General features: G+C 36.3%; 1 protein-coding gene across 1 annotated transcript; it reads right to left on the bottom strand.

The window, feature by feature from the left end:
• Window positions 1–3261: 3261 nt before the first annotated feature.
• LOC132124785 (mucin-2-like) lies at window positions 3262–24831 on the bottom strand. Its single transcript, XM_059535938.1, has 49 exons — window positions 24716–24831; window positions 23929–24190; window positions 23723–23837; window positions 23275–23365; window positions 22990–23111; window positions 22637–22862; window positions 22410–22535; window positions 21964–22078; window positions 21516–21654; window positions 21270–21383; window positions 20728–20794; window positions 20444–20581; window positions 20201–20365; window positions 19778–19872; window positions 19393–19519; window positions 18403–18658; window positions 18248–18300; window positions 17743–17843; window positions 17480–17631; window positions 16777–16915; window positions 16581–16685; window positions 16115–16294; window positions 15739–15984; window positions 15472–15628; window positions 15106–15240; window positions 10704–12681; window positions 10322–10608; window positions 9573–10255; window positions 9463–9530; window positions 9075–9372; window positions 8757–9035; window positions 8429–8524; window positions 7641–7815; window positions 7180–7427; window positions 6917–7100; window positions 6584–6791; window positions 6323–6498; window positions 6013–6082; window positions 5727–5827; window positions 5569–5600; window positions 5282–5459; window positions 5092–5196; window positions 4934–4974; window positions 4708–4830; window positions 4527–4625; window positions 4143–4271; window positions 3995–4034; window positions 3792–3915; window positions 3262–3675 (listed from the first exon to the last, which is right to left on the bottom strand). The coding sequence occupies exons 1-49, from the start codon at window positions 24786–24788 to the stop codon at window positions 3459–3461; spliced, it is 9438 nt and encodes a 3145-aa protein (XP_059391921.1). The 5' UTR covers window positions 24789–24831; the 3' UTR covers window positions 3262–3458.
• Between the last annotated feature and the right edge of the window lie 2319 nt (window positions 24832–27150).

Raw genomic sequence — 27150 nt, 5'->3', positions numbered from 1 at the left:
CAGAGGCACTTCAAGCAATGCCTTCAGGGCTGAACTGGGCTTATACACCTTACACACTGAAAAACAAAAAAGCTGTTAAATTCTGGTTTCACATGAGTCGATATGACACTCAATCTATTCAATATAAAGCCCTCCTCGCCAATGAATCCCCCACAATGTCTCATCCTCTAAATACACTCATGCTTCAACTAATGAAAGAAACTCGAGCTTAGTCTGACTCCAACTGAAGCCCCCACATTCATAAAGACATAGACAAAAATCTAAAGTATAATTATGATGGAAAAATAAAAAAAAAAACTAATTTGACCTCCAAATCTAAAAAAAAAACATTCCATTTTAAAAATGAAACTTGTATAATTAATTCATTACAAACAGACAGATATATTTCAAAGGCCTGTTTCTTTTAATTTTGATGATTATAACAACTAAGGAAAATCCCAAATTCAGTATCTCAGAAAATTAGAATATTACTTAAGACCAATACAAAGAAAGCATTTTTAGAAATCTTGGCCAACTAGAAACTATGAAAATTAAAAGTATGAGCATGTACAGCACTCAATACTTAGTTGGGGCTCCTTTTGCCTGAATTACTGCAGCAATGCGGTGTGGCATGGAGTCAATCAGTCTGTGGCACTGTTCAGGTGTTATGAGAGCCCAGGTTGCTCTGATAGTGGCCTTCAGCTCTTCTGCATTCTTGGGTCTGGCATATCACATCTTCCTCTTCACAATACCCCATAGATTTTCTATGCGGTAAAGGTCAGGCAAATTTGCTGGCCAATTAAGAACAGGGATACCATGGTCCTTAAACTAGGTACTGGAAGCTTTGGCACTGTATGCAGGGCTTGACACAAGGAATGCGACAGCTGAAACCCATGTATTGCATTCGTCTGTGCGTAGTGGTTCTTGAAGCACTGTCTCCAGCTGCAATCCACTCTTTGTGAATCTCCCCCACATTTTTGAATGGGTTTTGTTTCACAATCCTCTCCTGGGAGAAGTTATCCCTATTGCTTTTACACTTTTCCTTTCCTTCGCCTCACTATTAATGTGCTTGGACACCGAGCTCTGTGAGCAGCCAGCCTCATTTGCAATGACCTTTTGTGTCTTGCCCTCCTTGTGCAAGGTGTCAATGGTCGTCTTTTAGACAACTGTCAAGTCAGCAGTCTTCCCCAGGATTGTGTAGCCTACAGAACTAGACTGAGAGACCATTTAAAGGCCTTGCATGTGTTTTGAGTTAATTAGCTGATTAGAGTGTGGCACCAGGGGTCTTCAATATTGAACCTTTTTTACAATATTCTTATTTTCTGAGATACTGAATTTGGGATTTTCCTTAGTTGTCAGCTATAACCATCAAAATTAAAAGAAATATAATTCGAAATATATCAGTCTGTTGTAATGAATGAATCTAATATACAAGTTTCACTTTTTGATTGGAAGTATTGAAATAAATAAACTTTTTGATGATATTCTAATTATATGACCAGCACCTGTGTATATATATCTCCACTGTGTTTGTGTCCCCCTGGACAAGCAGGCGTAGGCATGTGCCTGCCAATGTGTAAATCCGGCCCTGTTAGAGACCACAAGTAGCAACCTATTATGCATTACTATGGGATTCTATCTTTTAATCAGATAAATGGTTAATATCCTGTAGCTGTAACTGAGTTTAAACAATTTGTATGCAAACCTTGGTGAGGAGAAATACAAATTGTGTTATCATTTCACACAAAATATATTTGTACAGCATGAAGCAAAGTAAACTATTCTATAAATATATACCTTTTCAGAGTAACTATTCCTGGTTCTGGGTTAGCAAGGTATTTCTTTGCATTTACTAAAAAGAGACCCTGTTATACAGTAAGACACAATTTTGGCACTAATTTTGTCTATATTTCACTCTACAAATGAAAATAATTTCATACAAAACCAAAGCAGGATCAATCATCACATGTAGCAGAACAACACAGACTGGCATTCTGTCTGGAATGCCAGAAATACTGACAAGCGAATTTATATAAAAAGTGAAATGTCACAGTATTGATGGACTTTTGAAATGCTGGTCAGTTAATCAATGTTGTATTACCGTACAGTAAATCGAGTCAGCATGCACTGGCATACAATGGTACATGAACACATACTTTTCTGTTGGCTTAAGCATAAACATACATAACTTGCTGCCTTTATAATTCCTCAATTTTAACATAGGATCAAATCAATTGACTTTAGGATTGAATCTGATAAAATTTGTAATTTATAGATGAGATCCTAGCCCTCATTTCACCGACTGCACCACAGTGAAACTTGATAGACTGATAGAAGTGATATATTTCAACTTCAATTTATTCAATATAGATAGAAGAGCTTTAATGCAATACCATGTAAGATGGCTAGAATAAACAGCTGACCCACTGTTGCTTTTCTAATGCTTTCTTTTTAGTTAAATCCATATTCTGGGTCATCCCTAATGTTCCTTTTTTCTGTTGCGTTGCATGTGAAGAAATGTCTGATAAAGAACTTAAATACATTACACGGCCATTACAATTATTACATTAAGTGTATTTACACATTATCTACCACCCAAAAGATAACCTGTTCATGTTTGTTAGAGATGTTGATACTTGATTAATGCTCTATTTACATGTAGGATGCATTCGACATCCTGTAAGTACAAGTTTTAGATATGGTATTTTGATTTTTTTTTTTTTCATGATTAATCCATATATTTTTGTATTTTGCTAAAGTTTAGGAGGGATTCTGACATTCTCATAGTGAAAGCTAATCTTTTAAACACAGGATAAACAAAATCAGCATGCTCATGTTACAGTACATGAGATGTGAGTAACTGAAGATTATTGTTTTTGTTATTGAAAGAACAAACGTCATGCAATGACAGTGGACAACTGTCACATGACAGTCCATAAACCAGCAATATAAAAACAAATAGATGCACTAGATAATTTCAGCAAGGACAAATTTGTGTTCTCAAAGTTTTACATGCTATGATGATCATAACATTTTAAAGCAGTTTTACTTGTATCATGCAATTTCACTCCTAGTAAAACATGATTTGAACCTAATGACTACATTATTTGGTTATTCACTTTTATAATATTTCTGTAGCTCAAAAAGTAGATTGTGTCACTAGTGCCATGATCTACAAGGTTATGGCCAAATGGTGTAAATAATATTATATATGTATTTACAAATATGTGATCATAAACAAAATCTAAAAATGTTCTCAGTACAAGAATCAGTATGAATGCCTTTAGGTTTAAGATGCTTTTATTGCTTTTAATTTCAAACACAAGCAAAATAGTGTGCATTTTTAAGAAAAGAAAAAAAGAGATCTATAGATAAAGTTTTAGAAACGTTAAACAAAGCATGTGCAAATTAAATTAATTTCCAAACAAGGTTTTCATAGAATTCATATTTCATCATCAAGGATGATTTACTGCTTCAGCTCACGGAAGTCCTAAGCTGCGTTTTCTTTGACTGTCTTCAATGAGTGTGTGGCCCACTCCTGGTCTATGACAGTTAGTTCTTCTACAGGCGCACTCCTCAACATGGATGTACATGTAGGGCACTATGTCTCCGTTTATGCAACCAAGATTCACTGTGCGATTACTTGAGCGAGTGGCCTGGCAACAGGTACAAGTGGACAATCCAGGTTCAGTGTACCTACAAATGTGAGAAAGAGAGAAAAACACATGTAAACCATTTCAAACTGGTCACTAATGAGTGTCTGTTTAAGTTAGGATGCCAGTTCTGATGCCACAGACTCTGTGTCTACTCACCTGCTAAAACTAGCACAGTCTCCACCACAAAATGTCAGGTCCATTTTCTTCTCTGACTGACAGTCGTTGTGATTTATGTAATCGAGAACGGTCTGTACTTGACATCCCTTAATTTGGTCCGAACCTTCAAACACATACAATTGAATACACAAAGACAATGCAGAAATCATTTCTTTAAAAAAATATTTAAAAAAAACACTCACAAACTTTGCAGCAGCCATCAGATGACAGCTGGACGGTGCCCTGTAGAGCAATTCACAAAACCAGAATGTCAACACTTTGTGATTTAATCACCATGAAAAGTCAATCTAACATGTAAATGTGTGTTTGTATGATGCACAAAGTACTGACAGGCTGGCAGTTGGTAATGTTGAAAGGAGGACACTGGACTGTGTATTTGTTGGTGATGAATTGTCCATTAACTTTAGTACACGTGATTCTATCACAGCCCTGATTTGTCGAGGGCAAAGTCTCTCCTTCCTATGAACAAAAAGAGATAAAGGTCAAATTCACTCCAAAAATGTTAGGCTTGCTGGGAGGAATAAATTTTTTTTAGGGAATAATGGCTTAAAGTTGGGTCTTTTCCTCACACACATTCAGACAACTTTACTGTAGTAGGGTAGACTATGTTTTTTACATTTATAATTAATTTAACTTTTGAACATCTATTCCTTTAAGTTCCATTTAACCTGAATATTCCACACCTCAAAGCAACTGAACCTTATTTGATTTTACCTTCAGTATATGATCGACGCCATTAATACTGACAATGCAGTGAGTTTGCACACACTTTCCACAGCAGTCGTCAGGGTTCGTATCAAGATATTCATAACCCTGTGAAAAATGAACAAATGAAGTCAATGAAATTAAACTCAGTCCTGAGACAAGCTGATCAGAAGCTTGTCTTGCCACTTACAGGATCACATTTTTCATTGCATTGCACAAATCCACATTTGATCTTGAAGAACTGCGTTTTAGGATCCACGTCCCATGTACAGCTGCATTCCTGACAGTCAACAACAGGGATGTCGGTACCAGGCTAGGGAAAGTGATGGGAGAGAAGTTAGCATGTAAAGCTTAATTATTATTATTATTATTTTTTTTTTTTTTAAGTAGCCTACTATTACAGTCATTTCATTTACCTGATATTCTACATTTTTGTGGACGCACACTTTTTTTGGCTCTGAGGAGGCAAACAACAAAACATAACTTTACAGAATGATATTACAAACACCATCTGAGACAATAATAAGCATACAAATTTCACAAAAATTAACTGAAGTGTGAATAATAGCAATACCGCATTTGATTACTGGACAGCATTTTCCATCAGGCACTTCCAAGACTGGTGCATACCCGACTGCACACTTTGTATCCATAGGTGGGCACATGTTGACATCACAATCTACATCATATAAATCAAAAGGAAGATGTGAACCCAAACCAAAATAACTGTACTCTTGAAAAAGAAAAAACCTAAATAAACTTACTGCAAACTTGTTTGCTGCAGCATGGGTCTGAAGGATCAGTGACATTGACCAGCACAAAGCCAGGCTCAGTGCAGCTCGCGGGGTTCACATCAGCACACTTCTTGGGCTTACAGTTTATAGATTTGCTGGCCTTCTCACAGATACACTCCTCACAGTTGTACTCAAAAACTTCATCAAACTGCATCAAAATATCAAGAGAATAAAAGTAAATGTTTTGGAATTACCTTGAAGTTGAAATTCTAGTATAGAGTAAACAGCTAAATTGAAACTGTTAAATACCACCATACCTCACGTGGTGTTCCAGAGGCATCCAGGCATCCTAAAAACAAAAAAAAGAAGAAAATAAATAAGACAGATATGTTATTGAATAGCAGCTAAGATAAAGGCAATTTTTTTTGTACATCTCAATAAGCATGCACATAAACTTGAATAGAAGGCTTCTCACCGCATTTGTTCACACAGACTCCTGACTCCTCGTTAAAGAGCAATGAGCCCTCGGGACAGAAGCAGCCCTCTGTGGGCACTTTAATTGTGTTCTGTCCAGGTCTGCAAAGTATTTACCTTTTTTATTATATACATATCACCTGAGATTCATTACAATAAACATCTGCAAAATAATACTGTTTTATTCCCTGTCATATTCCCATCCCTCATTATACAATACTAAAGTACTAAACTTTTATATTCACAAATATCTAAATTATTTAAAAAATGTTGATAAATGTGCATACGTATCAGCACAGGTTTGTGGCTCAGCTGGACCACAAGGATTGAAGACTTTATCTTCTGGACATTCAATATCTGGGGAATAAAAGACAAAAACAACACTTACAATAATCTCTAAACTTCCAAAAGTCTGAGATCACAAAGAAAATCTGATATATATATATATATATATATATATATATATATATATATATATATATATATATATATATATTAAAAAAGGAATTTAAAGTCAGAAATGTCCAACAGAAAGTTAAGGGTTTTGGAAAAACCTAAAGCAACAGTATGATATAAAATTTATAAAATGCAACTTACTGCAAAGGTTAGTGTAGTTCCTCCAGTGTATGCAAATCCCTAATTGAGAGCAAGACCTTGCGTAAGTCTGCAGACTGGTACACACCACGGCAGGGTTGCTCATATGACAACTGTCATATTCACATGCTGTAAAGAAGTTATCGGGGGACATATGGGAATGGCATGCTTCGAACACCCTGAGAAAGCAGAGGTAGTACATATCATTTTGGATGCTCTGTATATTGAAATTTATAATAAAACCACCATACAGAATCCACTCACTCGCTTTTGAGGAGATTGCAGTCAGGATTAACTGGGCATGGCTTAGATGTAGGTTTGTCACCCCCAACAGGAGGTAATGCAGTAGGTGGAGTGCAAATATCACCATTCACACCACTGGCTGGCCAGTAATCTGCCATCACTGCACAGTCGTCCACCAAGATCCCTCCAGGGATCATGCAATCATCAGCCTTGTTGTTGTTGCATGTTCCTTAGTGAGAATTAATTTGTGATTTAGAGTGATTTAGATGGGCAATGCATAAAAACAAATCCCTCCTATACTATCCACACTTTGATGTCACCATCCACACAACATAGGAGCAGTGGCTGACTTACCACAATGACCTTGTGTGTTGTTTCCAAAAAGCTGGAAAGGCAGATTAACGCCAAAACCAGTGGCTCCAAATGTTATATTAACACCCAGCAGTGGAATACTCAGGATCAAGTCTAGACCTGAGCTTACAATTCTCACACCATTACGTGCATGTGGTAGTGGTATCTTTACGTTGTTCTCAAAAACCTGTTATGACAGGAGAATTTCCGGATACTTAGTAAAGCAGACCAAACATGTTATTCATTCCAAATCTAGAAAGTCTCACCTCTAGGTCTGCACCTCCTATGAGATTGTGATTTGTGAGTGTTATGACTAGTTTGTTGTAAGACACAATTATAGATCTGGGACAGGATACACGCTCAACAGGGTCACAGTAGACACTGTCGATGTAGATCTTCAAATGAAATTTAGGTCTGATTTCCTCCATTAATACATAAGTGCAGTTTCCTTGATAACTGTAGAAGTGTCCATCAAATGTGATGTAATGTGGGTCACCCCAGCCTTCACAAAAGCCTATGATAAGGAAAGGGTAAACAATAAAAAAACAGCATTCAGTTTTTTTAACTGAACAAGCTACTTGACTTTGGTAAACACAACGTCCCAGATTTACTTACAGCTTGTTCCAGTACTAAGAGTTAAAATATATTGAGCTTGACAGTACATCATTGCTACTAATTTCAATAATTACGGAAACAAATATAAGAATTTCAGTACCAGTTTACTTACAGTCACAAGCATAATATTGGCAGCAGCCATGCTCATCATTTACAAGCACTGGTTCTTTGCCATTTTCACAGGTGATGTTCTGCAGTGGAGGGCATTCAAATGGGATAATTTCGATGATGTTGTCTTCTATGCACCTCGCCATATAGCAGTCACATAAGTAGAAGGTCTCATTGGTCTGGTGATAATGAGAAAAGTACTAGAATCAGAAAGCCTGATATATGTAAAATTACAATGTAGTGTATGTTATTCCCTTGGAATATTTCAGTGATAACATGGATACTTATAAAAGTACATTGCTTCAGTAAAAAAAAAAAAAAAATATATATATATATATATATATATATATATATATATATATATATACACACTACATGAAGGGGTCATGACATGGAGAATCAAAATTTTCTTGATATTAACACATATCATAAACATGTTTAAATTTGGACGGCCTTGGTATCTGACTCTGGCTCAAACATATATGTCCTTATCAGAGTGCTTGCCATCTCGAGTATCAAAACACATTACATGCTCTAAAGCAGGACATGGATATGGTGCTATAAATTTAGCCAATCAGTGGGCATTTACATCAATGTCTGCAAGAAGTCGCCCCTTGACATTGAGTGGTTTTTACAGAGAGTGAAAATTATATATTTTTTTTTACAATTATTAAAACTCTTTGATGTAAAAAAATTAATATTAAATAAACGGTATAACCTCAAGAAACAACATAAAACTGCATTTCATGACTGCTTGAAACAAAAATGAAAAGAAAGTGTATTAAATCATACATTTTTGTCCCATTCTGGACAGTCATAATTTGGAGTTGGTGAAGGAATAAGTGTAGGGGTAGATAGTGTTGTAGGTTCTGGTGTTGTTGTAATAGACTTTGTTGTTCTTGTCGGTGTAGGGGTAGAAGATGTGGTAGCTTCTGGTGTTGTGGTAGTTGACACTGTAGATGTAATTTCTTTTGTTGTTGTAGGATTTATGCTAGTTGTCAGGATAGGTGATGTGGTAGATTCTGTTGTATGTGATTCATTATATTGTGGTGAAGATGTGTTTTTTGTTGTTGTTGTTGTTCCAGAAATAACACTTATTGTTTCAGCTGTTGATCTAGACTGTGTTGTTGTTGGTGTAGGGGTAGATGATGCTGTAGGTTCTTGTGTTGTTGTTGTAGTTGTCGGTGTAACAGTAGATGATGTGGTCGGTTCTGGTGTTGTTGTAGTAGACTTTGTTGTAATTGTCGGTGTAGGGGTAGATGATGGAGTAGGTTCTGGTGTTGATGTGGTAGGTTCTAGTGTTGTTGTAGTAGACATTGTCGTAGTTGTTGGTGTAAGAGTAGATGATGTGGTAGGCTCTGGTGTTGAAGTAGACTTTTTGATAGTTGTCGGTGTAGGGCTAGATGATGTTGTAGGTTCTGGTGTTGTTGTAGTATACTTTGTTGTAGTTGTCAGTGTAGACTGTGTGGTGGTTTTTGTTGTTGTTGTTGTAGTAGTTGTCGGAGTAGGAGTAGATGATGTGGTGGGTCCTGGTGTTGTTGTAGTAGACTTTGTTGTAGTTGTCGGTGTAGGAGTAGATGATGGAGTAGGTTCTGGTGTCGATGTGGTAGGTTCTAGTGTTGTTGTAGTAGACATTGTAGTAGTTGTCGGTGTAAGAGTAGATGATGTGGTAGGCTCTGTTGTTGAAGTAGACTTTGTAGTAGTTGTCGGTGTAGGAGAAGATGATGTGGTGGGTCCTGGTGTTGTTGTAGAAGACTTTGTTGTAGTTGTCGATGTAGGGGTAGATGATGTGGTAGGTTCAGGTGTTGTAGTAGACGTTGTAGTACTTGTCGTTGTAGGGGAAGATGATGTGGTAGGTTCTGATGTTGTAGTAAACTTTGTAGTAGTTGTCGGTCTAAGAGTAGATGATGTAGTAGGTTCTGATGTTGTAGTAGACTTTGTTGTAGTTGTTGGTGTAGGAATGGATGATGTGGTAGGTTCTGGTGTTGTAGTTGTAAACTTTGTGGTAGTTGTTGGTGTTGGAGTAGATGATGTGGTAGGTTCTGGTGTTGTTGTAGTAGATGCTGGAGTAGTTGTCGATATAGGAGTAGATGATGTGGTAGGTTCTGGTGTTGATGTAGTAGACTTTGTGGTAGTTGTTGGTGTTGGAGTAGATGATGTGGTAGGTTCTGGTGTTGTTGTAGTAGATTTCATTGTAGTTGTCGTGGTAGGTATAGATGATGTGGTAAGTTCTGGTGTTGTTGTAGTAGACTTTGTGGTAGCTGTTGGTGTAGGAGTATATGATGTAGTAGGTTCTGGTGTTGTTGTAGTAGATGTAGTAGTTGTCAGTGTAGAAGTAGATGATGAGGTAGGTCCTGGTGTTGTTGTAATAGATGGTGTAGTAGTTGTCGGTATAGGAGTAGATGATGTGGTAGGTTCTGATGTTGATGTAGTAGACTTTGTAGTAGTTGTTGGTGTAGGGGTAGATGATGTGGTAGGTTCTGGTGTTGTAGTTGTAGATGTAGTAGTTGTCGGTGTCGGAGTAGATGATGTAGTAGGTACTGGTGTTGTAGTAGACTTTGTTGTAGTTGTCATTATAGGAGTAGATGATGTGGTAGGTTCTGGTGTAGATGTAGTAGACTTTGTTGTAGTTGTTGGTTTAGGGGTAGATGATGTTGTAGTTTCTGGTGGTGTTGTAGTAGATGCTGTAGTAGTTGTTTGTGTAAGAGTAGATGATGTGGTAGGTTCTGTTGTTGTAGTAGGCTTTTTCGTAGTTGACGGTGTAGGGGTAGATGATGTGGTAAGTTCTGGTGTTGTTGTAGTAGGTGCTGTAGTAGTTGTTTGTGTAGGAGTAGATGATGTGGTAGGTTCTGTTGTTGTAGTGGTCTTTGTGGTAGTTGACGGTGTAGGGGTAGATGATGTGGTAGGTTCTGGTGTAGATGTAGTAGACTTTGTTGTAGTTGTTGGTGTAGGGGTAGATGACGTTGTAGTTTCTGGTGTTGTTGTAGTAGATGCAATAGTAGTTGTTTGTGTAAGACTAGATGATGTGGTAGGTTCTGTTGTTGTAGTGGTCTTTGTGGTAGTTGACGGTGTAGGGGTAGATGATGTGGTAGGTTTTGGTGTTGTAGTAGATGCTGTAGTAGTTGTCGGGGTAGGGGTAGATGATAAAGGAGGTTCTGGTGTTGTTGTAGTAGATGCTGTAATAGCTGTCGGTGTAGGAGTTGATGATGTGGTAGGCTCTGGTGTTGTAGTAGACGTTGTAGTAGTTGTGGGTGTAGGGGAAGATGATGTGGTAGGTTCTGGTGTTGTAGTAGATGCTGTAGTAGTTGTCGGTGTAGGGGTAGATGATGTAGGAGGTTCTGGTGTTGTTGTAGTAGGCTCGGTGGTAGCTGTCGGTGTAGGGGAAGATGATGTGGTAGGTTCTGGTGTTGTAGTAGATGCTGTAGTAGTTGTCGGGGTAGGGGTAGATGATGTAGGAGGTTCTGGTGTTGTTGTAGTAGATGCTGTAATAGCTGTCGGTGTAGGAGTTGATGATGTGGTAGGCTCTGGTGTTGTAGTAGACGTTGTAGTAGTTGTGGGTGTAGGGGAAGATGATGTGGTAGGTTCTGGTGTTGTAGTAGATGCTGTAGTAGTTGTCGGTGTAGGGGTAGATGATGCAGGAGGTTCTGGTGTTGTTGTAGTAGGCTCGGTGGTAGCTGTCGGTGTAGGGGAAGATGATGTGGTAGGTTCTGGTGTTGTAGTAGATTTTATTGTAGTTGTCGGTGTAGGAGTAGATGATGTGGTAGGTTCTGGTGTTGTAGTAGACTTTGTGGTAGTTGTCGGTGTAGGGGAAGATGATGTGGTAGGTTCTTGTGTTTTGGTAGAGGATTTTGTAGTAGTTGTTGTCATAGTGGTAGATGATGTGGTACTTGAACAAGGGATACAGCAGTACACACGTATTTCATAGTCCACACATTTATAGGGCCGGACATTCTGTTGTTCTTTCTTACACACCAATCCATATGAAACATTGCAATGGGCAACTTGATTTGAAAGATTAATATAATCATTAAAGCTCATGTCAGGCTGACCCACAGCCCTACATTCGATATCTAGTGGCTCTTCACAGATCTCTTTTCCACCTTCTGCTATGTTTGTATAAGTCTCCAAATCATGCCCTCCTCCTACTAAAGGATTATATTCATTAAACCAGTCAGTCCACCAACATATTAAACATTCTGTTGTTGTAGCAGACTTTGTGGTTGTTGTCGGTGTAAGGGTATATGATGTGGTAGGTTCTGGTGTTGTTGTAGTAGACTTTGTTGTAGTTGTTGATGTAGGGGTAGATGATGTGGTAGGTCTTGGTGTTGTTGTAGTAGGATTTGTGGTAGTTGTCGTTGTAGTGGTAGATGATGTAGGAGGTTCTGGTGTTGTTGTAGTAGGCTCAGTGGTAGTTGTCGTTGTAGGGGTAGATGATGTGGTAGGTTCTAATGTTGTTGTAGTTGTCGGTGTAGGGGTAGATGATGTGGTAGGTTCTAATGTTGTTGTAGTTGTTGTTGTAGGAGTAGATGATGTGGTAGGTTCTGGTGTTGTTGTAGTAGATGCTGTGGTAGTTGTAGGTGTAGTGGTAGATGATGTAGGAGGTTCTGGTGTTGTTGTAGTAGGCTCGGTGGTAGTTGTTGGTGTAGGGGTAGATGATGTGGTAGGTTCTAATGTTGTTGTAGTTGTCGGTGTAGGGGTAGATGATGTGGTAGGTTCTAATGTTGTTGTAGTTGTTGTTGTAGGAGTAGATGATGTGGTAGGTTCTGGTGTTGTTGTAGTAGATGCTGTGGTAGTTGTAGGTGTAGTGGTAGATGATGTAGGAGGTTCTGGTGTTGTTGTAGTAGGCTCGGTGGTAGTTGTCGGTGTAGGGGTAGACGATGTGGGAGGTTCTGGTGTAGTTGTAGTATACTTTGTGGTAGTTGTTGGTGTAGGGGTAGGTGATGTGGTAGGTTCTGGTGTAGTCGTCGGCTCTGGACATTCCTCCACACAGATCTGATTTTGCTCATCAAAAATAGGCTTATCATCTGGACATTTTGGATAACATCCTGCATACATAAATTAAAAATAATTATTATAAAAAATTAAATAATTCAAAATGTCCCCAAAAACAGTCTGTCTGGATATTGAGTGGTATTCCAAGACATTTATGCATAGTTATTAGTGCTGGGCAATGATTAAATTCCATGCATTTTAGTCTTCTGAAAACAGGTCAAATGAAAAAAATAAAATATCTTTCATTAACTGATAATCCTTTTCATCCCTTAAAAATGTATCATTCCAGAGAAGGATGAAAATAATTATTTCCCTTCAAAGAGGGTCGTGCACACACACACACACACACACAGACATACATACATACATACACACATACATACACACATACATACATACATACATACATAAAACATTGCCTGTAATTGGCTGTTGTGCCTTGTTTATATTTTCACCTGGTTCCGCACCATAAGCCTCTGCTGAGTGCATGCACCTCCCGAAATGAATGAGTTTATCTCATTATCTCAAAATGGGTACCAAATGGTATAAGGTATAATGGATTGCACTTTATGGACTCTTATTGTGTTTTTTACATTGAAGGTTGCTCTGATGTTATCTCATTATTGTTTATAACAATGACAATAAATAACTAATTTGATGAATTAATCAATTTCTTTATGTGCAAACTGATTAGGTTGTGGGTCCATTAGGAGGATGTGTTAAAAACCGTTTGTTTTTACTGCACTTACCCAAACCCACACTACAAAATAATCAAATAATGGTATAAAACCCAGTAAGCCTTTGAGTTTATTTGTGTCATTATTTGTCAAACTAAATTGTACAACAATTTCTTAAATCTCTTAAATCTTCTTTTCTAATTTTGTCAAACATTTTCATTTCATTAACAACATTATTACACATGGACCTTTTCTTTCATAAAAAAAGAAAATTTCTTCTATTGTAGGCTGTCATGATTTCTCGATTAAATTTGAGTACTTGATTTAAAAAAAATCCTTGGCTGCATTTTGTCTATGTTAAAAGTATCGGAAGTGGCGCATTCCAAGGAACGAGAATCCATGAAAAGCATTTTTTTTTCAAAGGCTACAGAAAATATTAAAACCATTTAAACATTTGACAAAGGCTGAAATAAAATGAAATTAAATAAATATATGCGCTTTATATGCGTGTAGGTTATGTGCATCTCAGAGGGGCAGTAAATGCTGCTCTATACAAACAGTTATGATTTACATGCATGGACGTCTCAAACTCTATCTTTAAATATGCTGCTAGTCTGAGTTGCTTATAACGTTCATCTGGGAACAATGTGCACCATTCTACCAGATTTATAAGGTAAATCATTTTTAATCCTACCCCAACACAGAAGAATTACATTATGATCTAAGTATGCTAACTGTTCATTGCAATTTCAAAATAAAAGTTTAAACCCTCGCTCTGAGATTGAATGTTTTGATGTCCACATGTTCTTGTTCGAGAAATGAGAGTGGCTGTAGCATTTCTATCATAAAAATGGCCAAATATGTAAGATTAAGTGATCTTTGAATCAAATGTTTATTAAATATTAAACAAGGATTAGGTTGCACTCCAAAGTATAAAAACTATCATCAGGCTGTAGACAACCTCTGTAGGCATTTGATATAATACATAATTTACATAATGTTATTGCTTTATTACATGTATTATTTAATGTATTTTAACTGTTTTGTTCAATAAAACTATATGATTACTTGCTCTTGAAATTGTATTTGAAACGACTACTATTGCCTCATTGCTACTTTAAATGCATTTTAAGTCATTTTTTAAGTCTATCATTCGTTCAAGTCTATTTTTATTACATTAAAAAAAAGATCAAATTGTTTCATTAATCACCAGACTAATCGACAGATTATTACTCAGTTAGCAAAATAATCATAAGTTACTTCCCTAATTTTACGCTAATTTTTTTAATGTAATTTAAATTTTAGACAAGCACGAACTAGGTCCTTAATGTAAATGATTACATTTACAGTACACAATCAGGAAATTTTTTCATCTTTATGTACAGAGACAAAATGAGGTTAATCACTGTCCGTTATGTCAGTTTATAGTGAAACAAATCAACAAGAAAATAATGTTAATTCTAAATGATTACTAATTTAAAATAATAGTCTAAACTTTGCGTTAAGCTAAAAATAAAATATACTTCTTTAAAATAAAAAAAGGGGAAAAAAGCCTTGGATAAACTATGCAATAAACCTCCCTCCCTCAAAGCCTCAAAGAGCAAAAAAAAGAAAAAAAAAAGGTCAAGATGTGCCACCTTGACAAGAGTTGCTTTAAAATTGTGCATCTTCAGAGGTGGAGCTGTTCACAAACTAACAAAAAATGAGTGCACACTGCCACACAAAAAGGAGGTCAGAAATATGCAGTGTGCATATCAGTCTTGAAAACTGTGCACTAGCGTGCACCAGATGTCAACTCACCTTCCAGATGGGGTAAACTGTTATCACTGCAGGTACCATTAAGGTTGAGACAGGTTTTGTAGCAAGGTGTATGACAAGGACTGTAATGCCATGTGCAATCTTCCGTTCCGTTATTGTAGTAGTCACAGTACACAGCTGACAGAGAAACATGGACAGAAGTATGAATGTGTACAGTTTTACTAAAATAAATGCAATAAAACTGCAGTACATTATTAAAGGAAAGAAATCACTTCAAACAATGACCTGGCGATCAATTTATTCACATTATCTTTTTTGTGAAAACACAGTAGCTGAAAATTCTGACTCTGTATGAATCACATTAAAAGATTACAGATTAAGACGTGCACTAGAGTTAAAGATGCTTACGGCAGATCTCAGGTGTTCTCCAGTTCACACAAACATCTGCTTCATTACAGGCTTGAGCGTAAGCTGCCACAGCTGTACAGAAGCACTCACAATCTCCACCTGTGTCACATGCACACGAGTCCTTCACACAGTTCTCATAATATGGGTTTGGATCCACCTGTGGGAACATGCAATTCCATCATTAAAAAATATGGCATATTTTTAGATACCAGATTATGTAGAACTCCATTTACTGACTTTGACCCTCAGAAGTCTTTTCAACTGTACCTTTTTATGGCAGACTATGAATGGACCCTTGATGTCCTTGATGATGCTACATTGTATTTTTGCCCATGTCTCTCGATTGGGGGTCTCATGACATGGGTTGTAGTCTGGTTGTGCATCCGGGCAAATGCTTAACACTTTCCAGCTGTCTACAAACTCCAGGATATTTGAAGTTGGCAAATTTCCCTGGGTGGTAAAGTCATCTTTTCCATTTCCATTGAAATTTCCGCACAGACCACAAACGTCTCCCTGTCAAAAAGCAATAAAGCACAGATGTTGCAATACAAATAAATCAAATTCAGGGACTGTTGAAAATTGTGTGGAAATGTCACTTAAAAATATATAAAAATTAAGATCATGAGTCATAGCTTCAACTCACCATGTGCTGAGGTTGCAGAATGATGCGGACGGTGGTTTTGCGGTCCCACAAAACTGTCAGTCCAATGTTAGCATCAATGACAAGGTACATCCCAATGTTCCTCTTAGTGTACTCGATGTTTGGACCACTTCCAGTATCAATGGGTTTTACAATTCCATCAGAAAGCAGCAGCAAAGTCCTCTTTGAGAGAAAAGTAAAAAACAAAAAAAAACTGTCACAAACATTGTAAAACAGTTACAGAATCAAGTGACGTACATTGACTCTATATTTTCTTCAAATGTTGAAAAGGATGGAAAGAAATCCTTCACTGGCCTGTTAAATGATACATTTTTGTGCACTATTATTATCTTATACTACATATAACAATAACTTTAACATGCTGAACAGCTTAACACATTTTATTATTATCTGAATGTACCACACAGTATTAAATACAATACTATGTGACCTACATCTGTGGCCTTACCCCCAAAAGTATCTTGACAGCCTTTGAACATGTGGTTCCTGTTGTTCCACAAGGCATATTCTCAGTGATCACACGAAAGTTGCCAGTTTTATCTCCACACTTGTCCTGCAAAACAAGAAAATGTACTGTTTCCTCCTGAAGAAAGAGCTTTATTTGTCATTTTTTTTAAATAAAGCCTTTGATCAAATGCACATACCTGAGCAGCAATATAACTGCAATCTCCCCTAAAGCCGAATCTTCGCTGATCAAAAGTTCTATAATGTCCACTGCCGTAAATGGTGCATATGCCTGGACACTTATAATGTGTACATTTCCATTTCCCCCGTTTGCAAGTGCTGTAAATATAGAAGGAGACTCGAATCTTGTGTGGTTCTACAGTATTACACTATAGATCATTAAAGGCCAGGATCATTATTTAAGGGTTTTATGATAATGTTACTTTATTGTGACAATGGTAATGGCTATTGTTTTACATTGGGTTATTATTGTTTACAAAAATAAAAACGTTCATTACTTGAAATGAAATAAACTAACAAAAAAAAGTACACACACACACACACACACACACACACACACACACACACACACATATATATATATATATATATATATATATAAATTTATTTTATTTAATATTTGTATTTAATTTTGTAACTTATTTTATTTCAGCTAGTTGTAAAATTTCTGATGTGCACACTTGAATCTGAAGTACTATAAAACAACTAAAACTGAAATAAAAAAATAATAAAAACTATATTTTTTAAAAAGTAGTTTTAAAAATACTAAAATAACAAACTCAAAATTACTTTTACATTTTAAAATATGAAAAAAAAAGCAAAATATCATTAAGAACTATAATAGTATATTAATAATACTAAAATAACACCGGTTTTACAGACCATTGATTGCAATCTATGGTTATCTCAGCTCCTGGTGCATAATACTGTCCATCATGTTTACACGGGCAGTTGTCCGGTTGAACACAGTGTCCTCTCCCATCATCCAATAGACCAAAAGGACACTGGCAGCCAGACTGACAGTCCAGTGAGAACTGGAAAGAACGAAAGAAAACATTATGTACAAGCAAAATGCTGATATCCACATAAGTGTTAGACTTCGGGAAAGAAAAAGAGAGAAGAGATGTTAGAATCTACAGACTCACACAGTCAACTTCCTGTTGCAAACATGTCTTTGCACACCCCAGTCCATGTTCATCTGGGGCTGCTGTACTGCAGTTGAAGAAAACCTTTGGAGAGGAACATCCTGAAAAATATATCAGACACAGACACTGCATCATTCTTATACTTTTTATAGCAGAAACCATATTCAAAGACTGTTTACAACAGACATCAAGCAATTGTGGAAAAAATAACAATTGTGAAAAAAGTTAACTTGTGCAGCATCATTTATATTCGCCTTCTGCCAGCTTGTTGTCTAACATATCAACACTGGGCATTAAAAAATCCATATTAATCAACTACTATTTATTGTTCTCTGTTTGTTGGTTATTAAAACCTTGGTACGCCAGTTAATTTCAACATCACATTTGACTAGATAACTATGCATATAATCTACAGATGCCATGATAGCCCAGTACTAGTGATGGTAGTCTATATAAACCGAAAACAAACTTAACATTTGCAGTAGATGAAAGTAACTTTTCATACCCAGAATTTGGGTTTTCCAGGAACGACAATGAAGTTTTCCATTCATGCAAACACTGGACAGAGAGATGAGATCAAATTGTATATTAAATTCATAGTTTTTATATTTCTCGTATAACTACTCCACTAATACCCACAGTATATATGTATTCACTTACCAGTGTTCTTCCCTAATGGTGACAGACTTGCCGGGATTAATTTTCTGTCCGTTGTTGTAACATGGGCATTTTTCCATAGGTACACACAGTCCGTTCTCATCCTGGTAGAGTCCCTCTGGACATGCGCATCCGTCAACGGGCACAAAGTCAACGCTGCAGCTTTGGCGCTCAGAGGTGAGAGACAGACAGGTACGCTGACAGTTCTGCAACTCATAGGAGTAGTTCTGGGAGGCTGGGCAATTCTCTGTATATTTCTCTGTGGGGATCAGTTTGAAAGGGATTGTGTCTTAAAGATGCATGTAGCAAAATTAAATAAGCATTCTTCTAATCTTCTAGCGTAGATAAGGGATTTACACTTTTTCTGAGACACCCAAATATGATGATCCCACATGTAAAGGATGCCCTTCCTAAAATGTAAAGGCAGCTATATAGATTTATATACTACACAGTGTGTGAAAAATGGTAAGCATTATATTATAATATGAAGTTGGCATCGACTTCATTAACACTGAATTAAAATTAATATTACTTGTAAAATATTTACAACACTGGCTCCCGGTTTCACAGACAAGGCTTAAGCGAGTCCCACACTAAAACGCATGTTTGAGCTGTCTCAAATGAAAATATCTTGCTCTGACACATCTTAAAATATGTCAGTGTCAAGATGCACATCTGTAATTTTTTGGCATTTTTGTAAAAGTTGCGCAGATATCTTGATTTAACTAAGGCCTAGTCCTGGCTTAAACTAAGCCCCTTTTGTGAAACTGGGTCTTGAAACTTTAGAATTATATTCAAATCTATTTAATATTACATTTTTATAATACAGAATAGTGCAAAGAAAAGAAAAGTATAATGCAAGGAATGTGAGATTATGCATAAAGCATAAAGACAGTAAACTTTTTAAAAAGGCTTTTGATGTATTGTTCACTGAAATCCCCCCCCCCCCCCCATACATCCATCTACAGAATTAATAATTTTCAGCCATCTTACTGCACACGATGTCTCTCCAGCCTTGGAGCATTATTCCTTTAGCTGCACAGGCCCGTGCATATGAGGAGAACACTGTACACAGACAGTCCTCACTCTTCTCACATGTACAGCTGGAGTATTTGCATCTCTGAAAATACATAGACACATTGTGTCACTGCATGTTGTGGAAGCTGGGATAAATTGAATTAAATTTGTGCTAGATTTAAAGTTAAATAGAAATATGCAATTACAGCACATACAATTAATAAAACTGAACATGTAAGAATATTAATAAATACTATAATACAATATAAATAATATTAAATGAACAGTGGGTTTCTTAGTTGCAAAAGGTTAAGAAAATGCTGCTTGTCTGTATATAATCTGCTACTGTTTCAGATCATACTTTGTAGTAGCTGTCTGGATTGACAGTGTTGTGACATTTGGCAAAAAGGCTCTCCTTGTCCTTCATCTTGGAACACCAGTACTCAGCGAAGTGCTCTAAAAGCATCATAAAGTACGTGAATTTAATTAAAATTCCTTCTTTAAAAGAAAATGCACAAATGAACAGATATAGCATCAAACATGGGCAACCCGTAATTTTATGTGGAAATACTGGCCGATGCATCAGTATTGGAAGAATACTGACACCTGTTGATGTGATTTTTGGTCATATGTGACCACCAACTAGTGCTCTTCATTGCTTCCAAATTAAATTACTATCTAATCCACTTATAAACCCTTTGGTATATGTATAAAACAAGATGAATACAGAATAAAAATGAACTGACTTCGCCACGTTGACTTTGGGAAGCAAAAAGTCTCTTACCGCTATCACTGCTGTAGGAGCAGGGGTCATCCAGTCTTTCAGTACGGTCGGGGCAGTTGGATTGGGCCTTCCAGGCGTTTGCGAAGGAAACCGCTGTACCCTCCACCATTCCTTGAGGGGTCTTGAGGTCATCTGACAGCACTTTGTTAAAATTTCCACAGATACCTGCAGAAACAAACAAAAGCCACAACATTGGTTTTCATAATGAATTCACTTTAAAATGTAGATGTTTTTTGGTCTCACCGCAAGTCTTGCCCTGGAAGCTTTGGTCCACAGTGATGTAGACCTGCATAAGAGGCACCAGCTGTACCTGCACCTGCAGCCCAAAGGTCGTCTGAAGCATGATGTGAAACGATGATGGCATGAACACCGTGAAGTCAGCTGAGAGAAAAAGAGTAGAAGAGTTTGAAAAGGACTTCATATATATATATATATATATATATATATATATATATATATATATATATATATATTAGCACATGGGCTCTAAAACACAGAAAATATATTAAAAGCTTCTTCTGCCTCACCTGTCATATAAGGAAGTGAAATTTCTGCATTGTGTTGTACCGTCCCATCAGCTTTAATAATCAGAGGCTGAAGAAGAAAGATCACCATCATAGTTTTATTTTTCACAAGCTACACTGCTTTTCAATTTTATTATTATCTTGAAAATGCATCACGTTTTCCAGAAAATGTTTAAGCAGCACAATTGTTTTCAACATTAATGATAAGAAATGTTTTTGCAGCACCAAATCAACATGTCAGAAGGATTTCTGAAGAATCTAATGGCACTGAAGATTGAAAATTCATAAATGTTTAATCACAGGAATATGGTACGTTCAAATATAATACAAGAGAATACAGTTGCTTAACAATATTGCTGTTTTCACTGTATTTGCAATCAAATAAATGCAGCCTTGGTAAGCATAAACATTTGAAACATTTCTCTGACCTTAAACTTTTGAACAGCACCGTATCATGTACATCTCATTACTCACTCAAACTGTCAAAAAGACCTGTTTGCTATAAAAGCCAAATTTACAAGATGGAAGTAGAGAGGTATACTCACATTTTTCATGTCGTTGTCAAACAGCACCACAACAGACTTTAAACAGGTGTCAGTTTGATGACTAAAACATGGAACAATCAGACCTAATATGATGAACTTGGACTCCTTACAGTCCTACAAAAACAAATGCAGAAGTTGACATTTATTAAGAATTTCACATATTTTTAAAGCATGTATAAGATCAGCCATAAATCCCAGCATGTCTTAGCAATTAAATAAGGTGTTGTTAGTAACTAAAACACATACTTTTGAGAGCACATAGTTGCAATCTCCATGGAAAGTGAATTCTTTCCCGTCAAAAGTGGTGAAGTGAGATCCTTCCTCTACTGTGCACAGGCCAGGGCCAGGAATACTTGTACAGATCCAGTTTCCCTCCTTACATATACTGAGTTACATAATACAATTACAAACAGATGTGGAAAACCACGAGCTTCAGATGCCAACTTGGTAAATCACAGTTCTGATATTTTTATATATTTATGAAACATTTTTCCTATTCATCCAGTGTCATCATAATTCAGCATTTTGTCATGAATATGCAGTTTACAGTAATATTGATAAATATACATATTTTTCTTGTATATGAGTAGTAAAATACATGAAAGGACACAAAATGTGCCAGGATAAAACAAAATGCACCATGCATATGGATATTAGGAATATGAGGAGAACTGAGTGAAAAGTGTTTTCTTACCATTCTTCCTCATCTTTGCGTAGAATCTCTCCTGAGCTGTAGACGCGGTCATGCTTGCACTGACACTTTTCTGCTGGGATGCAGCCCGTGTTTGAGATGTCATCGAACACAGTTCCTATAACAAAAACACAATGCATCAATATCAACTTAATGTGGTTCTTAAAAAAAAAAAAAATACAATAAGAACAGTAATATTATGAAACATTATTACAACTTAAAATAACTTGTTGAATGTTGAAAACAGTTGTGCTGCTTACTCTTTTCAGGATTCTTCAGAAAAAAAAAAGCTTTTTAACATTCCAAAGCTATCATTATAATTTTTTACTATAACTTTAGATCAATTTAAAACATCCTTGCTGAATAAAAGATTCCTTCTTACCGACCTCAGACTTTTGAACAGTAGTTTATATTAATTTGGATTATATTATATAAATAGTGGTACTGACCTGGCGGGCAAAAGCATCCATCAATGTTGTGTTCTTCACACAGTTCATTTGTGTCTTTGTGTGAGCATGTGTCCATACAGGGAGAGCCACTTTCAGAATGTACCATATTGTAGGGACACTTCATGGCTGCATAGGAATACAAGACACACAGAGTCAACTGCTATTAAAAAGAAATGAAGACAAAGGAACCCTACCATTTCCACCAGAATAATCAAGTAATTTCTTACCACAGAAGTTTGCTGTCCTCCAGGATGGTGGAGTTCCTCCGGAGTGAGAGCACTGACGTGAATATTCAGACAAAGTCGCACAAAGCGCAGAGATGCTGGTGTCTTCATCTTCAGGTTGGCTCGAGCAAATATCATTCATACAGGCCTTGATATATGGCTCTGGGTTCAAAACCCAGCTACAAGAAGACCACTTTTCATCCTCCAAAAGATCTGCACAATCTGCCCGCTGTTGTGAAAAGGACGTGGAACATCTTGAAGGTCCATATTAAGTAACACTGCTAGAATTCTAGAATTGAGTTGCTGTTGTGGCTAACAATTTAATCTGGAACGATCAGCTTTCTTCAGTAACTTACAAATTTTTCACATTTGTCCACCACATTTTCCTCATCGTCGCTTTCAAAAGGATCTTCACAGACGTGTGTTGGGTTGGGAACTCTGTGCATATTACCGAACTCAGCATAGCCAACCCTCCGTCCTGTAATGAATAAGACAGACGCTTGATCTTGGATATTGTTAAAACTCTTGGAGATTCATCAAACTAGGAATCCATGAGGAATAATCATTTATACTGTTCATAGTTGGTCAAATAATCACTAATATAGAGAAAAGTAAGAAATCAGGCTGTAAAAGTGACTTACCAGATTCAATGAACTCGCTATAAACTGGAACTCCATTGAAGTCACCACACAGTCCACAAGTCTGATTGGAATATTTGGAGTCTAGTTCCACCTAACAAAGGACCACACAAAAATCTACTGTTAGATCATTTGACTTAGTATTTGTGGCCATTTGGACTTGATGTCAGTAGTAATGTTATGTGATCAGAGCAAGAGAAACCATGGAATAAATATATATATATATATATATATATATATATATATATATATATATATATATATATATATATATATATATATCGCAAACTTACAAAGTTCCTTTATAAACAATGAACCTCTAAGAGTGAGAGTGTGAGAAAAGTGTGAATTGCATGAATCATATCTTTTGATTCTTGAGAGTTGGCAGCCCTGGTTAAAGATGTAGTTTCATAAGAGTTGTTTTGAGCTCATAATGAGCCTATAAACTCACCATAACAGCATCCTCTTTGTTCCACATGACAGTGATGCCCATTTTGGAATAGAGTCTGGTGTAAATTGTGTTCTCTTCCACAAGGATCCCTGCGACATGCACGGGTAGCGTTACTCTGAACAAGAGAAAAGATATCAATGAAAGACTGACCAACCAGAATACCTGTTTAAGTCTTTTACAGCTGGTTGGGTTCCCTAGAATCGTACTTTTCTCCATTGACTACGACCTGTTCCTCTGTGAACTCAACGCCAATGTCATTGATGGAAATCGACACCCTGCTGATCTTTGGGCCAGTGCTGTGTTCTGTTCTCTTCACATGAACTGAGAACTGGCGAATGAGGCTTTGGCAGTCGGAGACCAGGTTATACTCGCACATCCCTGGGAACTGATACACGTCTCCATCGAACGTCTTGAAGTGGAAGTTTCCCCACATGCTACAGATGTTGTTGCCATGGTTGCTGGGATAGACTGCACACAAAATGGGAGAAAATAAAGAAATATGAAAAGTTTGACATATTTTAGGAACTTTTGAGAGTAACTTTGTAACTTTTTGAAACAACTGAAAATATTTATTAAATTCTAAGGCAAGTCATCAATGACAGTATCAGATAGTATCAGGTTCAGGTTTCCTTCTTTCCAAATGCTGATATCAATGCTGTTTTCAACCACAACATCAAGCTATTTGACAAGATAAAATCATCTTTGAAATTCATCTTTGCACCAACACTGCCGTGGTCAAAGTTATAATCCTAAAGAAACATATCATGATTAAAAAGAAATTAATTTTGAATTATTTTTAAATAATTTTAAAGAGAGAGAGAGAGAATTTTAAATATAAACGCTTCCAAAATGTATATTGATTAAACTAAACTTAAAAAAAATTATTAAAAAAAAAATAATAAAAATAAATAAATAAACAAGACAGATGAAACCCCTCAAGAACCATTTCAAGTAGGAAATTTCTGACTGAAAGTTAACTCTTACTGTATATACCTGTCTTTGAATCAACCTGAATGCCGGTAAGGACCAGAAGCAGTGTGCAAACTGTAGATGCTCTCCAGTCCATGGTGGGAGATGAGAGAGGTCTACAGATAGAGCTCCAGTACTGTGGGATTCCTTTTCATACCCTCTTTTATATCGTTTCTCATTCACCTTTCACTCCCCACCCTGCAGGGAGGGTCAACCTGCTATTACAAAAGTCCAGTGATGGCATGAGTGTGTGTCCATGAGGGCGGCAGTTCCTCTACCTCTTTAAATGATGTTTGATGAGACGTTTAATAAAATTGATGTAATGAACATTATATTTACAGCAGGGTGTGAATGATTTACAACTTCTGTGTACATGTATGATGAGGATTAGTAAAAATAACATTCATTCATAAAACCCGCAAAATCAATATACAATACATGATTAATAATTCATTTAACAGCTGATAAGGAAAATGAGATGAAGACTAATGGTCTTGTGTAAATAAGTCTTAAGTGTCCGGAGTTACTTTGTAGACATCCATATGAATGTCTCAAGAAGGATATGATCGTAAATGTGTCAAATTAATCAAATTAAGCTTGCAGCAAAATGACAGTACATGTCCAGTGACCACATATATGATTGCGTGTGAGGTTTGAACATCCTGTCTGTGATGCAGATAACTTGACGCTCAGCATCTTTGCAGGTACACAGGTGTGTCTCAAGCTCCTGAATGCCACCTGTGCTTTCATGAATTAAAACAAACTGACCATTCACCATCTGGCAGTGCTCATATCCTGATCCTTTTCTTGATAAAGATTTTAGACTTGTGAGAAACGTGATGTCATGCATAACAATTTATGGTTACTTCTTCAGCTATTTATTCAAGCATGGCAGACCCTGTTGACCTTTCCAAAAATGATTAGTTCATCTGGAAAGGAAACATTAGTCATCAAAAAGTTCTACAGTATTTAAATAAAATAAATTTTAATTTAAAAAATAATACAATAAAATAAAATAAAATAAAGAGTCTTTGGGGACATTTCTGATTGTTGTTTAGTTGCTGTAAAAATAACCACATTCATACAGACAGGATTTAGACAAAATTATGATCATAAAAATAAATTCAAACCTAATAATAAAAAATGAATAAAAAATAAAATCTATTTATGAGTATATGGACATGTTTGACCCCTTGCAACTTTAGAAAAATAATTAGTTAATCCAAAAATAAAATATTTATATTTGAAAGCTTACTGATTTTAAGAATTTAAAGTAGGATGTCCAAGCTGCTCATTTATGTATCCTAAATACAAATACATATTTTTACATTTTAAATTAAATGTTATTATTATTAAACATATTTTTAAATGTTTTGTAAATTTAATTTTTATATATATATATTACAAAATATATATTGCTGTTTTAATTTGTTTTCAGGCTCTTTAGTGCTATTGTTGTTGCAAAAATTATGATGAAGTTTCATTTAGAATTAAATATTGCAAAATACATCTGATAATGCAATACAACACACACATTTTAAAATCCACTTTCAGTATATTTTATTCAAATATAATATTTTAATCAAGGGATAGGGAAATATAGGGGGATAATACAGTTAAACATATTCCATTTTATAAACATACAATCATTATGCATTTACAGTTCTGTTTGCAAGCTCAAATGGATTCATGTTTCTGTGTACCTCAATATGATAAATGAAGGAACACTGATATAATGATTATTTGTAATTATTTACAGAATGTTTTAATCAATTTAATAATAGAAAAGGGTTTGTTGACAGGGCCCTTTATTTCTTTCCACAGTGAATAATCAGAAAGCTGGCAAGCCATCAGACAGCAGACAAGTATATTCAGGCCATATGTAAATCATTGTGCAGCTGACAGCAAATATAATAATTTTGTGATATTGAGATCTGCCCAAGCCATCAAACAACCTTTAGTAAAGCAAAAGTTCCTCCCAAGACAAATATCAGATTTTTGATATGCATGCAAAGTGAGCTCCAATCCAAAAGCTCCACCTTTTTGTGACACTGCAAACACAAGTGTTGACAGTCAAAGACAGCGTCTGAAGACAGCTGTTCTTCAGAAAATACCCTTATGAAGCCGGGCAACTTTGTTGGCAAAGGGAGGGAACAAATATAAAATAATGGATAAACCAACACTGGTTGTACTGCGTCGAGTTTCTATTGACACTGCCTCATTTGACATGAATGTTGTGCATATAGCCTACTACAGTGCATACTGCAGTACTTTTCCTCCTTGATCATAATAAGTTCAAGACAGGTCAAAAGTATTTCCAGGGAAAAAGTACAAAATCTGAATTGAAGAAAAAAGAGCTAAAAATATCAAAGAGTAAAAAACGAATGTAAAACTAACTGTAATAGTCTAGACTATCAGAGGTTAAAGACATGCCAATAGAGGAAATATCACAAATATCA

The sequence above is a fragment of the Carassius carassius genome, chromosome 43, assembly GCF_963082965.1.
Source record: "Carassius carassius chromosome 43, fCarCar2.1, whole genome shotgun sequence".
NCBI classification, from domain to species: domain Eukaryota; kingdom Metazoa; phylum Chordata; class Actinopteri; order Cypriniformes; family Cyprinidae; genus Carassius; species Carassius carassius.
The sequence above is the reverse complement of the archived record's forward strand: the minus strand, read 5'-3'. Positions and strand labels throughout refer to the sequence as shown.